Source organism: Leucopleurus acutus (genome assembly GCF_964270905.1).
Source record: "Leucopleurus acutus genome assembly, chromosome: 16".
Taxonomy (NCBI): Eukaryota; Metazoa; Chordata; class Mammalia; order Artiodactyla; family Delphinidae; genus Leucopleurus; species Leucopleurus acutus.
In genome coordinates this window covers 38,700,046-38,715,595 of record NC_139158.1, presented here as the reverse complement: position 1 = coordinate 38,715,595, position 15,550 = coordinate 38,700,046, and the positions used below count along the sequence as shown (strand labels likewise).

At 56.1% G+C, this 15,550-nt stretch overlaps 1 protein-coding gene across 2 annotated transcripts in view; it reads right to left on the bottom strand.

Moving 5' to 3' along the window:
• Positions 1 to 15,550, bottom strand: part of AXIN1 (axin 1) — a 54,456-nt gene that overhangs the window by 4,945 nt on the left and 33,961 nt on the right. For both annotated transcript variants that reach the window (XM_082857918.1, XM_082857919.1), the window contains exons 4-8: positions 12,620 to 12,716; positions 7,847 to 7,984; positions 3,007 to 3,533; positions 2,317 to 2,487; positions 29 to 274 (exon numbers count right to left, since the gene is read on the bottom strand). In XM_082857918.1, the coding sequence (XP_082714044.1) occupies positions 29 to 274; positions 2,317 to 2,487; positions 3,007 to 3,533; positions 7,847 to 7,984; positions 12,620 to 12,716 (1,179 nt within the window). The remainder of the gene's footprint in view (positions 1 to 28; positions 275 to 2,316; positions 2,488 to 3,006; positions 3,534 to 7,846; positions 7,985 to 12,619; positions 12,717 to 15,550) is intronic.

Here is a 15,550-nt window from a genome sequence, read left to right as displayed (position 1 = left end):
GCAGCCCTGCTCTCCCGAGGTCCCGTACCTCTGCCTTGAGGGCGCCTTGCTGGCCCTCTTCTCCTCCTCCTCCAGGCGCCGGCGGGCCTCCTCCAGCTGCGTCAGAGGGTTGGGGGCCGGGTTGGGCGGCATCGTGGGGTCCTGGATGAAGAGATGCGAGGGCTGCACGGAGGTCCGGAGCTGGGCGCTGACCCAGGGGTGCACGGCCCCGGGGCGCTCGATGGACAAGGGCCGGGAGCTCTCGTGGGCCTGCTGCTTTTTTGCCCCGGACGACCTGTGGGGCCAGAGAACAAGGTGAGCAGCGCCCACACCCCCCACGGCCCCCTGCACCGCGAACGTACAGTCCTTCCTGGAAACTTGTGTATTGAAATATAAATCACATCCTATGTGAATACTTTTTTTTCTGCTTCCCCATGAAAACTTCTTTTAAAGAAAAGTTTTCAGTGTTATTGAAAAGTATTTTGATATTAAAATAAGTGCTCTTTGTGAAAAACCTGCAACAGTCAGGAAATTCAAAGAAAAAAATAAATGTAATTCAGCAACAGCCACTCTCGGTATATTCAGTGTATTTCCTTCTCCATTAAAAACACTTGACACAGGGACTTCCCTGGTGGCACAGTGGTTAGGAATCCGCCTGCCAATGCAGGGTACATGGGTTCGAGCCCTGGTCCAGGAAGATCCCACATGCCGTGGAACAACTAAGCCCACGCGCCACAACTACTGAAGCCCCCGTGTCCTAGAGCCCATGCTCCACAACAAGAGAAGCCTATGGCAACGAGAAGCCTGCGCACCGCAACGAAGAGTAGGCCCTGCTCGCCGCAACTAGAGAAAGCCTCTGCGCAGCAACGAAGAACCAACGCAGCCCAATATAAATAAGTTAAAAAGAAAAACAAAAATACTTGATGTAATTAGCATAATTCTGAACATGTGATCTTTCCTGATTTCCCCTCCACATGACATCACGCTCCCCATCATCAGACACTGAGAATGTGCTTTACATTTGTGTGACCTGCCATCACTCAATCACTGAATGGAATTCAAGTGAAAACATCTGCCTCTCTCAGCTAGGCTGGAGGCCTCAGAAAGGGGGGCTTAGCCCCAGGAGCAAAAAGGAGGGAATCCCAAGAAGGGGGCCCTGGGGAGAGTTGGTTGACCCAGTGCCCTTGTGATGCCAGAACTGCCCAGGGAATGTACCCCAGGGGGAGGTGGACTCCTCCTAAAAAGTCCCACAAGGCCGGCCACAGGGAGACCTCACCCCGTCCCCTACCTCTCACTCCCTGGCCCCATTCTCCCCTCTACGGGCCTCACCTCCCCTGGGCCCACAGATCCCAAGAAGTGCCTGGTGGAGACACTGCAGCATCAGCATTTGACAGAACCTGCAGCCCAGCCAGAGGGCAGGAGCCTTCCAAACCCAGGAGGCTGTTTCTAGACTCTCACTCTTTACCCACAGAAGCCCTCCAACCCTCCATTTGGGGTTGGGGGAGCAGCCAAGGACACAGCCAGTCCTTGTGAAAATCGCAAAAGAGAGAAATCCAGAGAAGCCAAAAATCCACCCCCACCAGAGCAAGAGAGGGGCTCCCAGAGAGGCCCCCCACCAGGTCAGGCTCTGTGACTGCAAAGGGTCTGCACACTGGCAGGGGGCTTGTTCCAAGGTTACGTGGACCTTGGAACATGTTGCCACAGGAACAAGGGACCCCGTGTTACCAATGACCTGCCTCACCTACCTCACACACACCACTCGGCCCTTCCCAGGAAGGCCCAGGAACAGTGAGGGCCAGGGAAGTCCGCCCATGGGCCGACCCCACCAGCCCCAGGCCCCCCGCCCAGCCCTGTCCCCACCATGAAGGGGACAGGGGTGACACTGAGACCGACACAGAGCTCAGAGGGATGCAGACCAGATGAGAACTGCCCCCGGCAGCCGGAGGACAAGCAGGTCAGGCCCATAAGGTTCCTTGTGCAGGCCCTGCCTTAGCTCCTTCTCAAAGGAGGGCAGCCACATGGCAGGAGGCCCCTCCCCGGTGGGGTGGGGGGGGCTGCAGCAACTTCAGACTGACCCCACCAGTGGGTACTCCTGCCCAGGACACTGAAGCTCATTGACGACCCCCACCCCATCACAGGGTCCCCACAGGGAGGCGTTGACCTCATGCTCCCATGGACTGGACCTAATTCCAAGGAATTCCTGCTTCCATGGCATGTGGCTTGCACTAAGACCAGCTGCTCAGGATGCTGGCAGAGGGGCGCTAGAGGCTGGCAGGGTGGCTCTGGACGCCTGCGCCCACAACCGCACAGGGCCCACGCCCCCACACGGCTTCTCACCCGTGGCCAGCCTTCCGGTGTCTGCTGATCTCCTTCTCGCCCTCGATGATCCACTGCATGATTTTCTGGTTCTTCTCTGCATCCTCAGAGGGGCCTGGCGCCTCCACGCTGGTGCTCTTCCCCGACTCAGCCTTCTTGGAGTTTCTTTTGGAGGTCATGCTTGCCTTCCCGCTGCAAGAGCAAGACCCGGGTCACCTGCTACTTCAGCTGGCCCGATGCTGGACAGCTGGCCCAGACCCTCATGGCTATGGGAGGGTGGCCTGGAAGGGCCCCTCCCTGAACGTGGGGCCTCTGCACTGGCTCTGCGGGCATGAGTGGGGTTGTTTTGGCAGACTCTATGGTGGGAAGGAAAGGAAGGAAGGTGTCTGGGCAGCATGGGCCGGGAGGGTTGGAGCCAAGGTGGCGGCATCCAGGGCCTGGCCACCCTTCCTCACCCAGACACTGCCCTCCGAAACAGGTGCATCTGACCTGACCATGCTTCAAGGCTGGAGCTCCAGCGGCCAGTGCACCCAGGTGCCTGCTGTCTCTGTGGCTGACCCTGATTTAATGACTTTTAAAGGGGAATCCTGGCTTGAAGGCTGAACAGAGGCCACAGTAGATACGGCCTCTTGCCTTGACCCCTTTTTCCTGGAGACACACACAGCCTCACTGACACAGATGCAGAAGGAGGGAACCGCCGCAAACACTCACCTGTAGGCCAGGCTGTCACTGGTGGTGGGGGCGGCGCCCATGCTCTCCACGTGGCTTCGGGGCTTGGCTGCGTGGCCGTGCAGCTCTGGGCCCCACGCGAAGCTGCTCTGGACCCGGCGGGAGGCCTCGGCCTCGGCAGGCTCCTTGGGCCTAGCTGAGCCATGGTGGCCGTGGTGGTGGCCGTGTCTGTGGAGGTGCAGGCCAGCTGTGTCCAGCTTCGCCCCCGACTTGGGCACGTGCTTTCCATGCCCGGGCACTGTGCCTCCTAGCGCTCCCATCTTGGGCATGTGCGCACTGTCCGGGGAGCGGTGGCCGGGCCCTGGTGACTGGCAGCCCGGTGTCCTCATGACTCGCTGCACATGCTCGTCCAGGATGCTCTCCGGGTTCTCCTCGTGTGCATCCCGCAGCCCCACACAGCTCACATCCGCATAGCGGGGTGGGAAGTGGTGCCAGGCCGGGGCTGAAAGCAGCTTATGACTGGCCCCTGGGGGGCCAGAGGACACATCACTATCCTCACCTTCTTCCTCCTGTGGGGACAAGGCCACATGTTACCTCTCGGCACTGGCCGCACTGCGGAAACCCCACGCTTGGGGAGACAAATCACAAGCAAGCAAAGGCTAGGAGCCCTGAGCCTGGGATGAGACCGGGCAGGTGAGGTGCTGGAGGGGCCGCCCGACCCAGAGCGGCCCCCAGAGCCCCTCCTGTCCCTGCTGAGTCCCGAGCAAGTGCAGCTGGGCTCCGGGCAGTCTGCACGGCAAGACGGTGCAGACGGATGGAGGCTGGGCTTACCACCCGAGTGTGGCGGGTACGCGGTGAGGAGGGGCACAATGCCAGTGCCGCGGAGACCACCGGGAATCCTGGCACTGGCTCCACTTTCTTTTATGCTTATCAATAAAAATTTTCTTTTTTTTTTTCAGTTGAGTTTTCCTATTCCTCAATCTTACTGCCATATTTTCCATCATATTTTCAAAGGGAATGTTGCCCTTGTACAGAAGAGCTCTTGGTTTTTGCTTACCTTGCTATTGGTGTCTTAATAAATTCTGACATTAAACTAACAGAATTTCCTTTGACTCTCTGAGAATTACCATAACCACATCCATAAACATAAATATTCGATCACTTTAATTCCAAAAGATACTGGTCACATTTATTTTCCTGTCTTATTGACTTGTCCAAACCAGAATGCTGAGTATGTCTGGTCATAACTGAGAAAACGGGTGACTAAGCCACGCTGCACTTTAACACAAAAAACCTCCGGGAGTTCACCACAGGACTCACCACTGCAAAAGTACCTAAATGTCATTCGGACATGCCGTCAGCTGTGGGCACTGCAACTCAGGATGGAAAATGGCACTGAAGAGCACAGACAGGGAGAGAGGGATGGATGGAGGGGGAACACACACCCTGTGGGCACAGATGGGAGCTGCCCTGGCAGAGCCTCAGACCGCTGGGCTCCTGCACCCCATCCTGTGTCCCCATCCCGACCCCTGTGCTTTGCAGGGATGAGGGGCTGGGAGACTCCTCGCCAAGTCTTCCCCAGGGCACTGCACTGTTGACACTATTCACCTAGGGCAGCAGAGAGCAAGAGGGAACCTCCAAATTCCTACGGATCTGACATCTAGTTTTTCTTAATAGCTCTGCATGTGCAGAAATTCAATTTTAGAGCTCTATAATATTGATATTATACATTTACATAACCACTCAGCTGCTAATATTCTTTTTTTTTTTTTGCGGTACGCGGGCCTCTCACTGTTGTGGCCTCTCCCGCTGCGGAGCACAGGCTCCGGACGCGCAGGCTCAGCGGCCATGGCTCACGGGCCCAGCCGCTCCGCGGCACGTGGGATCCCCCCGACCGGGGCACGAACCCGTGTCCCCTGCATCGGCAGGCGGACTCCTAACCACTGCGCCACCAGGGAAGCCCTACAGATTTTTTAATAACTTATTTTCATTGTAAAACTTGGAAAATAAAAACAAAATAAAACGGGCTTCCCTGGTGGCGCAGTGGTTAGGAGTCCGCCTGCCGATGCAGGGGACACGGGTTCGTGCCCCGGTCGGGGGGATCCCACGTGCCGCGGAGCGGCTGGGCCCGTGAGCCATGGCCGCTGAGCCTGCGCGTCCGGAGCCTGTGCTCCGCAGCGGGAGAGGCCACAACAGTGAGAGGCCCGCGTACCGCAAAAAAAAAAAAAAAATCTGTAGTGGGACTTCCCTGGAGGTCCAGTGGTTAGGACTTGGCGCTTTCACTGCAGGATCCTGGGTTCGAACCCTGGCTGGGGAACTAAGATCCCACAAGCTGTGCAGCACAGCCAAAAATAAAAATACTGTAGTTATTCCTCTTAAATAAGGACTCTCTCACTTATAGCATGATTCATATAGCTTACAAAGTCACACGAAGTAAGAGACTCAAGACCGCACTGCCAGCTGCTGGGCAGGGTGCCACACCCCTGGGGACTGAGGGATGCCTGTGGGAGCAGACCAATTGGAGCAGCCGTGTGCCTGAGAAAGTGATCCTGAGGCCGGGCACCAATGGCCAACGGTCACTGCAAGTGGCAGCCTGCCTGAGCTTGAGGCCCCGTGCCCGCCGACCAGTTCCTGAACTGGCACTAGACATTCGTTTGGACACTTTCTGTTAACTCAGAGAACACCGTTTGGTCCAGCCCCTCCCCTGTGAGCTCATGGGCTCCAGGCACAGCCACCAAGCGCCTGTCAGGGACGCCACAAAGAGAAAGAGACTCAGACGTCAGAAGAGCACACTCAATACCTAGAGCTGCAGCTGCCTGTAGGATGTCTCGCCCAGAACGCTGACCTACCAGGACCACAAGCACACGCAGCCCCTGAGCCAAGACTGAAAACTTAACAGAACGATTACGAAAGCTCAAGTCCGCAATGAAAAGGTGGTGGATTCTCACTTTCTTAAACTTCTTTCATGGAATGTTACACACGTTATGTCCTAAGCACGTTGGTTTTAAGAGCTGTTAACAGCGACGTGCTCGGGGCTGCCTCACAGAGAGGTAGTGCCGTGGAAATGCTGCTGGCCGAGGAAGACGCGGCCTCGTCACATGCGTGACCCGGGGCCAGGCTCCTGCTGAAGCACCTGCACTCCACGGGAACTCTGATCTGTGTTTTTTGTGGTTGTTGTTTTTTAACATCTTTATTAGAGTATAACTGCTTTACAATGGTGTGTTAGTTTCTGCTTTATAACAAAGTGAATCAGTTATACATATACATGTTCCCGTATCTCTTCCCTCTTGCGTCTCCCTCCCTCCCACCCTCCCTATCCCACCCCTCTAGGTGGTCACAAAGCACTGAGCTGATCTCCCTGTGCTATGCAGCTGCTTCCCACTAGCTATCTATTTTACGTTTGGTAGTGTATATATGTCCATGCCATTCTCTCACTTTGTCACAGCTTCCCCTTCCCCTTCCCCCTGTGTTCGTTTTTTCAGAGCAGGGTTGCAGGAGGTGGAAACCATGCCCCTAACTGTCCCTTCAGCTCCTCCGCAGGCCTCACGGCCTGAATGAGAGCAGCTCAGCCAGCGCAACCCCCAACCCCAGCCCTGCCGGCCACTCCCTCCCAAGCAGTGAGACCAAGTCACGGGAGCCGGCAGGGTGGGTGCCTGTCGGGTGACCTCAGGGGCTGCGCGAGGACAGCTGGTCAGCTCAGGGGAAGCCCTCAGGCCACACCTTCTCTGCTGTGAGGGCCGTGCCGTTGCCATGCAGGCAGAAGAGGAGAGCGAGGGCCAAGCAGGCTCCCTGAGGCTCCTCGCAGCACAGCCCTGCCCGCCAGCGTCTCACTCTCAGGGCTGCCTTCTGGTGCTGTGAGGGGTCCCAGGTTCTGACACGCTACGGGAAACCTGCCTGCTGTCTCCCCACAGGGGAAGATGGGGGAGCCAGGCCCCCTGTTTCAGGGCTGGGCATCACTGGGAGCTCTGGAGCCGGGTGCAGGCGGCAGGAGAGGGGAACTCCAGGTGTGACCACGTGCCAGGCCCCATGTCCACCCTGATGGCAGTGCCTCCAGACTGTTGTACACATGGCCCACCCGGGGAACGTGGAACTGAAACAGCAGGGCCCTCCCAAGGGTTCTGATGGGGTCCAGCGAGGGCTCAGGTCCTGTATATTAAATAGGAAGATCGGGTGGAGAAACAACTCCTTCAGGAAACGTCACATTTTTGAGTTTCAGGTATTGGGCAAAATATCAAGAAGAGAACAGATTTCTGCTCTAAGAGAAAAAGCAAAGGCCCGTGGGACACAGCACTGAGGCCCACAGAGTCCAGGGGGGACTGGGCACAGGGAGGGCGTGTGAGAGGCACACCTGTCACTAGCACCTCTGCACGGAGGCCCTGAATGTGTGGAAACGAGTCTTGTAGAATGACACGCCCAGGGCAACAAAAGCAAGGTATCTCTGGCAGTTATGGGCAGAAAGGTATTAAACCAAATAAATTACAAATATTATGAAACTTCTTAGCCTCCAAAGTTCCATCAAACAAGGCTGCAGGTCAGAAAACAAGACAAAACAGAGCCTGTGTCCAGACCTAAAAGCCACTCTGCACTCGGAAGTGACAAGTGGGAGCCTCCTGCCCCTCCTGCCCATGTGAGGGCATCTCAGCTCCACGTGGCAGGGAGGGCACTGAGCAGGATGCAGGCCAGGCCTGGGTCCGCGAGCAGGTGTCATGGGAGAGCTGCCCATAAGCCCCCAAGTCGGGGTGGAGCATGATCCAGTGGGGCGGGGAGGTGCTAGGGGGCCCTGGTGGGAGCAGCTCAGGGCCTGAAGTCCCCCTAAACTCTATCGAGTGTGGTCACACACTTCAGTGACCCGGCGTGGTGCCCCGCCATGGGACCCACTCACCATCCGGACGCGCTTCAGCCGCTCCTCCAGCTTCTCCTCGGCCTCCCGCGTCCGCTGCACAGCCTCCAGGCGGTGGATGAGCTCTGCGGCAAACTTCTGGGGCTCCACACGGACTTCCTTTGGCATTCGGTATGTGCGCTGCAAGGAGACACTGCTGGTGAGCTGTACGTGCAGTGTGGAGCTGCTCCGCGCCCGGGTGGCCCTGCCACACCGCAGGTGAGGAGAGAACATGGGGCCTGCATTTTATCCAACCCAGAGCTGACCCAGCAGTGAGAACGAGCAGACACCACCGCTTCCCACCTCGCATGACCCCGGATGGAGACACTGAGCAGGCTGGGAGCTGCGTCCCCAGGGCAAAGGCCACCCCGGCGCCCTCAGCCCAGGGGCGCCTACCCCGAGAGCTTCTGGCCCGTCCCAGAGAAGCGCTTCTCGTGACTGCCCAGGCTGGGACCCAGGGCAGCTGGGGCCATGGCAGAGGCGTGGCAGGAGAGCTGCAGCTGCGAAGACCACTGAGGACAGGACGAGCCCACGGGCCAGAAGGGCTGGCCGCTCCCTGCAGCGCCCGCCCTGCACACAAGGGGGCAGCAGTGCCTGGCACTCAGGTGTGTGTGGACCAGGCTCTGGACTCTGATGTTGGGATGAGGGACACAAAACACTGGGTACAGGAAAGAGTCAAGGGAGAGGTGGGATGACAGACGGCTCTTCCTTTCAGAGAACATAATTCCGCGATGCAGTTTACAACAATACACTGGATAGCTTTTTCTTTTGCGGGGGTGGGGAGTAGCTAGCTTTAATGTGAAATAATTTCAAATCCAAAACAATTGCAAGAAGAGTACGAAGAACTCCTGTGCACCCTCACCTGGACCCCAGCCCACTGCCACCTGCCACACTTGCTGTAACTTTCTCCCCTAGACACAGACAGGCACACACTTTCCTGAGCCAGCAGAGAACACTGCACATGTGACGCCTGCTAACTCCCATACGCTTTAGAATGTATTTAACAAAAACCAAGGACAATCCTGTACCTAGCTACAGGACAATTATAAAAAAAAAAAAAAATCCTGATACAATATTCTTATCTAATCACAGATCTTATTCCAATTTCACCAGTTGTCCCAATAAACGTCCTCTATAGCAAAACATGTTTTAAAAATCTAAGCCACTGAGGTCTAAGTGAGGGAGGGATGGGAGTGGCAGGAGTGCTGCATGAGGAGGCTGGTGAGGGAGAGGGGAGACCCAAGGGAGGGAGGGCCTGGAAGGGCCTGGGGACAGGGTGGCGCACAGGGGCCCTCTCTGACCTCTGGGTGGATAGTGGCTATGTAGAACCCTGGCCTCCAGACAGAAGCAGGCGAGGCGGGAAGCCGTGGGACAGGGGTGGGAGCCTGGGTGGAGCTGGTGCCCACACAGCCCTCCCACCAGGGGGCTCTGGACATGGTCTGGATTTGCACACCCATTCCTCATCTACAAGACAGGAGTGAGAACAGTTCCTGGTTCCTCAGAAACATGTAAAATTAGGGAAGAACGTGACATCAAGGGCTCAGAAACAAGCCACTGAGGCTGATGCTGACCACGACAGGCTCGAAGAGGCCTGGACACAGGCCAATGCTTCAGAGGCGGAGAAGCTGGTGCCAAGGGCCAGGCAGTGCCCAACACCAGTCAGAGGTTTGTCCTGGAGCCAAGAAGCCCATGCCCAAGAAGGGCAGTCAGGGTGCCCAGCACTTCTAGAAGGTCCTGAGAGAAGGTGGGCGTGGATGATGAGCCCCAGACGACTGGGCGGTGGGACGGCCAAAAGGCCGGGCCCTGGAAGGAGTCCTCAACAGCGGGCGTTGGGACAGACCATAGGGACCTGAGGGCAGCCCGGCCCCACCAAGCTGGCTGGTCAGAGGTCAGAGGCAGGAGAGCCAGGGCAGGGAGCACTGAGCCAAGAGTGCTGTGACACCAGCACGACATCCAGATGGTGAGAGCGCACGGTTCTGACCACACAAGAGCAGAAGGAAAAAGTTCTTGACGAGATCCAGCGAGTCCATTCTGGAAAACAGCCTCCAAACTGTGCAGCTGTGACTCCAAAATTAGGAAAGCTGTCAGAAGTTACAATGATTATCAGATTCATGGAAGAACGGTAACCTCTCCAGCTTTGAAGAAATTTAAAAAAACCACAAAGGAAAATATTTCAAGTAAATAAAAATGTGAAACTTCTGAGGAATATAAAAGGCCAACAAAGAAAGAAGAGGCTCCTCTCTCAGCCTTAAGGATCTCAGGACCAGACACTTCACATGTGGAGGGCCACAGGCTCCCCCACACGCCGGCACCTCTCTCCCACGACAATCACCCACATGCGTCCCCTCCACTGGCCTCCCCAAACCCCCGTGCATCTCGCAGCGAGGAGCACTGAACACAGTAGACCCCCCGAGAAATGGCAACTCCCAAAAAAGACATACAACGGCAACAGGAGTCCCAGCTCCCTGGACCCACCTCCGCCCACCACCCAGCGTCCGGTCCGACAATCAAACAATGTGCACGGGCTCCCGGGGCACCAGCCACAGAAGACATGTCGCTGGCGAACAGAGACGCGAAGCAGCATTCTCTTCCCGTTGGCGGGGAAGGCGTCCACGTGAGTCGTGGTGGATGAGGCTGAAGTCCCTTCACCTTGAACCTCAAACCACATCACTGAACAAAACTCGGCTGCGCCTTCTGCCCCGAGCACATGGCCAGGCTGAGCACAGCTGCCGACCAGCCCCCGACCAGCCCTCGCCCTGGCAGGGACTCCACTCCCCGCGTGCAGACAGCCGCACCCCAGGGAGGACTCCCCCGACTGCAGGCCACTCACGGTGTTTCTCCTCTCACCCCCATTTACCCGGCAGGGCCGTTCTCTTGAATCTGGGCTCAAGGTGCAGGGCCAGGAAACACAGACCCTCAGGATGCAGGACTGCCCGCCAAGGGCCTTCTGGGACCCAAGGGCACTGCTGTTCTGATTCTGGAAGCTGCTCGGGCGGCACGTGGGCTCTGGGCCACCCTGTCCTCTCCGCCCCTCTCAGTGCTGCATGCAGACAACCCGCCCCCGTGCTACTCCAGCTCTTTCTGTAGGTTTTGTCTAACACTTCGCTTAATTTTTCAAATTAAAAAAATTTTATTTTGGAAAAAATCTCAAACTTGCAGACAAGTTGCAAGAACAACATGAAGAACATTTTTTCTGGATCTGACAGCAGACGGCGTGCTTCCTACACGCAGGGACTCTCCCACACGAGCACCTCCAGCCCCGACCCGCCTCCCTGGGCTCACCCTGGAGGGTGCGGTGGCCTCAGCTGGGTCCACATGGGATTCTCATGACCCCGTGACCTATGAGAGTTAAAGGGCAGTTCTTGCGCAGGATGGCCCTCGGCTCAGGCTATGTCCTCACAGGGGTAGCTCTGGCGTCCTGTCGCGGACGTAGGAGCCCAGGCAGGTCCTTTCGCAAAGCAGCTTTCTCCGCCGGGAGTATGTGGTCTGTGAGGGGACACTGGGGACGATGCTGACACCCTGCTCATCAATGGGCTCGACCCCCCCCGTCACGTCAGCATCCATGCACGGACCCCACTCCACGGCACTGACTGTGACCCTTTCCATGTCCCCTCACACCCCTATTTTCCAGGACACAAGATGCTGGGCACCTCCTCTGTGCCCCTGCCCAGCCTGGTCCACAGAGCAGAGAGAACACGTGTGGCCACGGCCTTGGCTCAGGCCCAGGCTGCTCCAGACATGAGCCAGCTCAGCGCTCCCCAGGAGGCTGCCCACAGGCAGGCACACACATGCGCACACGCGTACATGTACACACACACACGTGCACACACAGCCCTCATAGCATCTTCCACTTGTCCCTAAGCAGACACCATCGGTGCCTGGTTCAGGCGCATCTGTGCCAAGGGGTAGCTGGGAGGTGACAAAATGCCCTCTTCTCAACCATATCACTTTTCTTATTTGGAAATTAAAGCATCTACAGAAAAGTGAAAAGACTCTAACCAAGGAATCCTGATGGAGGGCAGGTGTGTGCAACAATCCTGAGATGCATCTGCTTTCCCTGCACAGAAACCGCCAGGAAGACACGAGTCACTGTGGATGCACCAACGCGACAAGACCACATCTTCCCTGCAAGGTCTTTCCCGCTCCAAGTCAACGCGTCCAAACGAGAACAGCTAATCCCTCCCGTCATCAGCAAAGGAACTCTCTGCCCAGCCCCACCCTGCACTGGGCTCTCTGAGGGTCCCCAGTGCCCACGATCAGGAGAACCACTATCACCTTGTTATTTTTATCCAAGAGGTGAAGTTGAGGCAGCTTTGAAGTCAGGACGCCCCACAGTTCAGCCACAGGCGGCCGATGCCTTGTTTCATCCCGAACAAAGCAGTGCTCATGGGTGCTCAGGACGGGGGCACTGCCACGCTGTCCCACAGAGCCGCCGGCCGCCAGTCTGGCCAGGCCTGGGCATCGAGCCAGCGACAGGCTCCGAGCGGTTCTCCCACCTCCAGGAGAAGCACCTCACTTAACACGATGGGAAAGGCTGTGAGGAGGGCAGTCCCTGCTCATCTGTACCGACTGTGCAGGCACTGCCCCCTCCAGCCACAGGGCGAGAATGCGTGTGACCGTGTGCCGTGCCTGGACCTGAGCTGAGCTCCTCGGAAGCCAGGCCAGTGCCACAGCAGCCTGGTCAGAGTGGAGAGAACGGGTGGGCACGGGTCCAGGAGGGCAGGTGAGCCCCAAACTCGGAGACGGGGAGGGCGAGGGCTGTGCAGACGAACTTACAGGAATGTGAGGTAGAGGCACGCGCCCATTGACCTGGACGCTCTCCTGCATCTCCCGGCGGTGCTGCTTGCGGATCCTGTAAGGTGGGACTCCATCCCTGTCCAGGAGAAAGAGACAGTCCAGAGTGAGCACAAATAGAATGGCTCAACCAAGTTCGGCTGAGCTGGCTTTATCTAGAGCAGGGCCAGCACAGCCTATTTTTCTGAGGTGTGATGGGCTAAGAATGACTTTTACATTTTTAAAGCAGAGGAGGAACATGGGACAGAGACTATTCGTGATCCTTTATGGAAAATGTGTGCTGACCCCTGCTTTACTGCCCAGGCAGGATATGGTGTGCCTACCTGGAAGGGGTGCTCTAAATGGACTGGAAACATTGGAGGGCTGCAAAATCGGTGGCCAAGACAATCTAGATACCGTTGAAAGAGATTTCCAAGGTTCCTATATTCTGCTTTCTTCCAAGGTAAATTGGTAATGCAGTGTAATCTCTCTGTCAAATGCTCAAATTAGCTTCCTTGATGTAAATTTTAGTTATAAACCCTTTTGAAGATTATGATAAAAATAAAAATTAAATTACATACTGTTGGGACTTCCCTGGTGGTGCAGTGGATAAGACTCCACACTCCCAATGCAGGGGGTCTGGGTTTGATCCCTGGTCAGGGAACTAGATCCCACATGCATGCTGCAACTAACAGTTCACATGCCACAACTAAGGAGACCGTGTGCCGCAACTAAGGAGTCCTGGAGCTGCAATTAAGGAGCCCACCTGTTGCAACTAACACCTGGAGCAACCAAATAATAAAAATTTTTTAAAATTACATACTGTCTTTAAAATAACGAAGCACTTATTCAAGAGAAGTAGCAGATCCAACACATGGCTCACTGCACACGTGCTGTCCCTTAAGAACTCGGCAGCTCTCTCCTGCCATTTGAAAGCTACTCCGGGGAGCACAGTGGCCAATAGGAGCCTTCTCTGGTCCCCGCTTCTGTCTCTGAAGGACTCTGCGGCGTGCTGCCACCTCCGACAGCTCGAAGAGATGGCCCTCCCAATCGTCTGCTACTGAAATACTCTAGCCTCCCAGTTGTCCGGCAGGTGCAGTGAACGTCTGTGCCAGTGATCCTAACCCCTTGCATCCTGCTCAAGCACTGCCTACAGGGCAAGTGCTGCCAGAGCAGTGCTGTTTTCACTGGACACCAGGATGTGAACACGCAGCCATGACAATTCTGATCTCACTGCATCGACTGCTAGAGCGCCTAGCAAAGGCACCAAGCACGCAGCACTCAGCGTGTCCTGGCCCCATCCCAGGCAGACACACATCCACAGCTCTGTGGCTTTGTGGGCGGGCAGGGCTGCACCCCAGGCTGGGTGGAAAGGGTGCACTTAGGTTCAGAGCAGGGCAGAGAGAGGCTGCGGTGTACCCGGGTGTCCCTGGCTGTCAGGGTCCCAGGCAGTGCCAAAGTGCAGATGGCTCAGCAGTCCAGCAGGGCCAGGCTGCTCCAGAGGACAGGCATCAGCGAAGAAGAGCGTCAAGTACATCTGAACGCTCTCACATGTCCCAGGGCTTGTTCAGGTGTCCCAAGCCACCAACTTGTCTGTTTCTCATGTACTCTGACAGGGCACCTAAAATCCATACGCTTCTGAGGATCAGGCACCATCCTCAGAATCTATGCCCGAAGTCAATGGACTAGGAAGCACTTCACCAGGTGGAGGCGACCCTGAGTTGCCATCAGAAATAATTTAGATGAAACACACGATCCTATTTTTTGCCTCATATACATTCAAATATCTGCCACAATTTTACATTCCTAATTCTCGACTATGCCTACATTTCTGAGTCTCAGTGTAAACCAAGATGAATAGAACATCAGGGAAAAAATATTAAAAAATTTTTAGATCTTCCCTTTAGCAAACACATGTCCTTTTCTTGGAGAGAATTAAGAGACTAATTGTCATTGCAGTAACTGAGTTTTGGGGAAGAGGAAAACAGATCTCGTGCTGTCAGCTGCTCCCGGGGGTCTGAAGGGCTGCAGTTCGTTGGAACCCTTTTATGTGATACTTCATATTCACGGAAGGTAGTGTTTGAAACCCCAGTAATTTCAACTAAGTTGTTAAAAACATGTCAACATTTTATATTAAAGATTCAAGACAAAGGAGAAGGTAATGATGAATGAAAAATGCCCCACAGAGGCTCAACCTGACGGGATGACGCCTCCACCATGTGGTCACCAAAGGGGAAGAGAAGAGAAAGGGCACCAGGTGCACACAGCACAGGGCTGTAGGAACCTGCTCAGGGATCCGTCCCGTCAGCGGCCTGACCCCCCATCCCATCCAGCAGCCTGCCCCATCCCGTCCGGCGGGATGCAGCGTGGAAAGCCGTGCAAAGACACAGGCAGCACAAAGCGTATACCGAGAAGACGGCCCACAGAGCAAGACCTCAACGTGGAAAGGCCTGCTCACCTACAAAGACGAGCTCGGCAGCCTTTTCCTCTTTATTTAGACCTATCTGACCTCTAGACCCTAGCCAGGGCGGGGGCAGAGTCCCCATGACCCGCTGAGAGCAGCCAGGGCCACAACCCCACATGCTCTCGTGGGGACAAGACACCTGCGGATGCGGCCACGGGCCCACACCTGCTGGCTTCACACCCAAAGGTTGCCTCCTGCCCTGGGCCTGGGCCCGGCCAGAACCTTCCCCTTGGTGGCGGTCAGATGGCAAATGGCGTACGACCGAAAGCTGGGCGAGCCTGACACTCATGGGTGGTGGATTCAGGGCCCCACGTGACCCAAGCAGGCAGATAGGCAACACCCTGATGTGACATGGGCATGGTCTGACACAATCAAACTTCTGACGCACGCCTGGGTCCCCAAAGTTATCTGCTGAACCAAAGAGAAAGGTATCAGAAACAAGCACTTCCCCCCAAGGGAGGGTTTTCCCT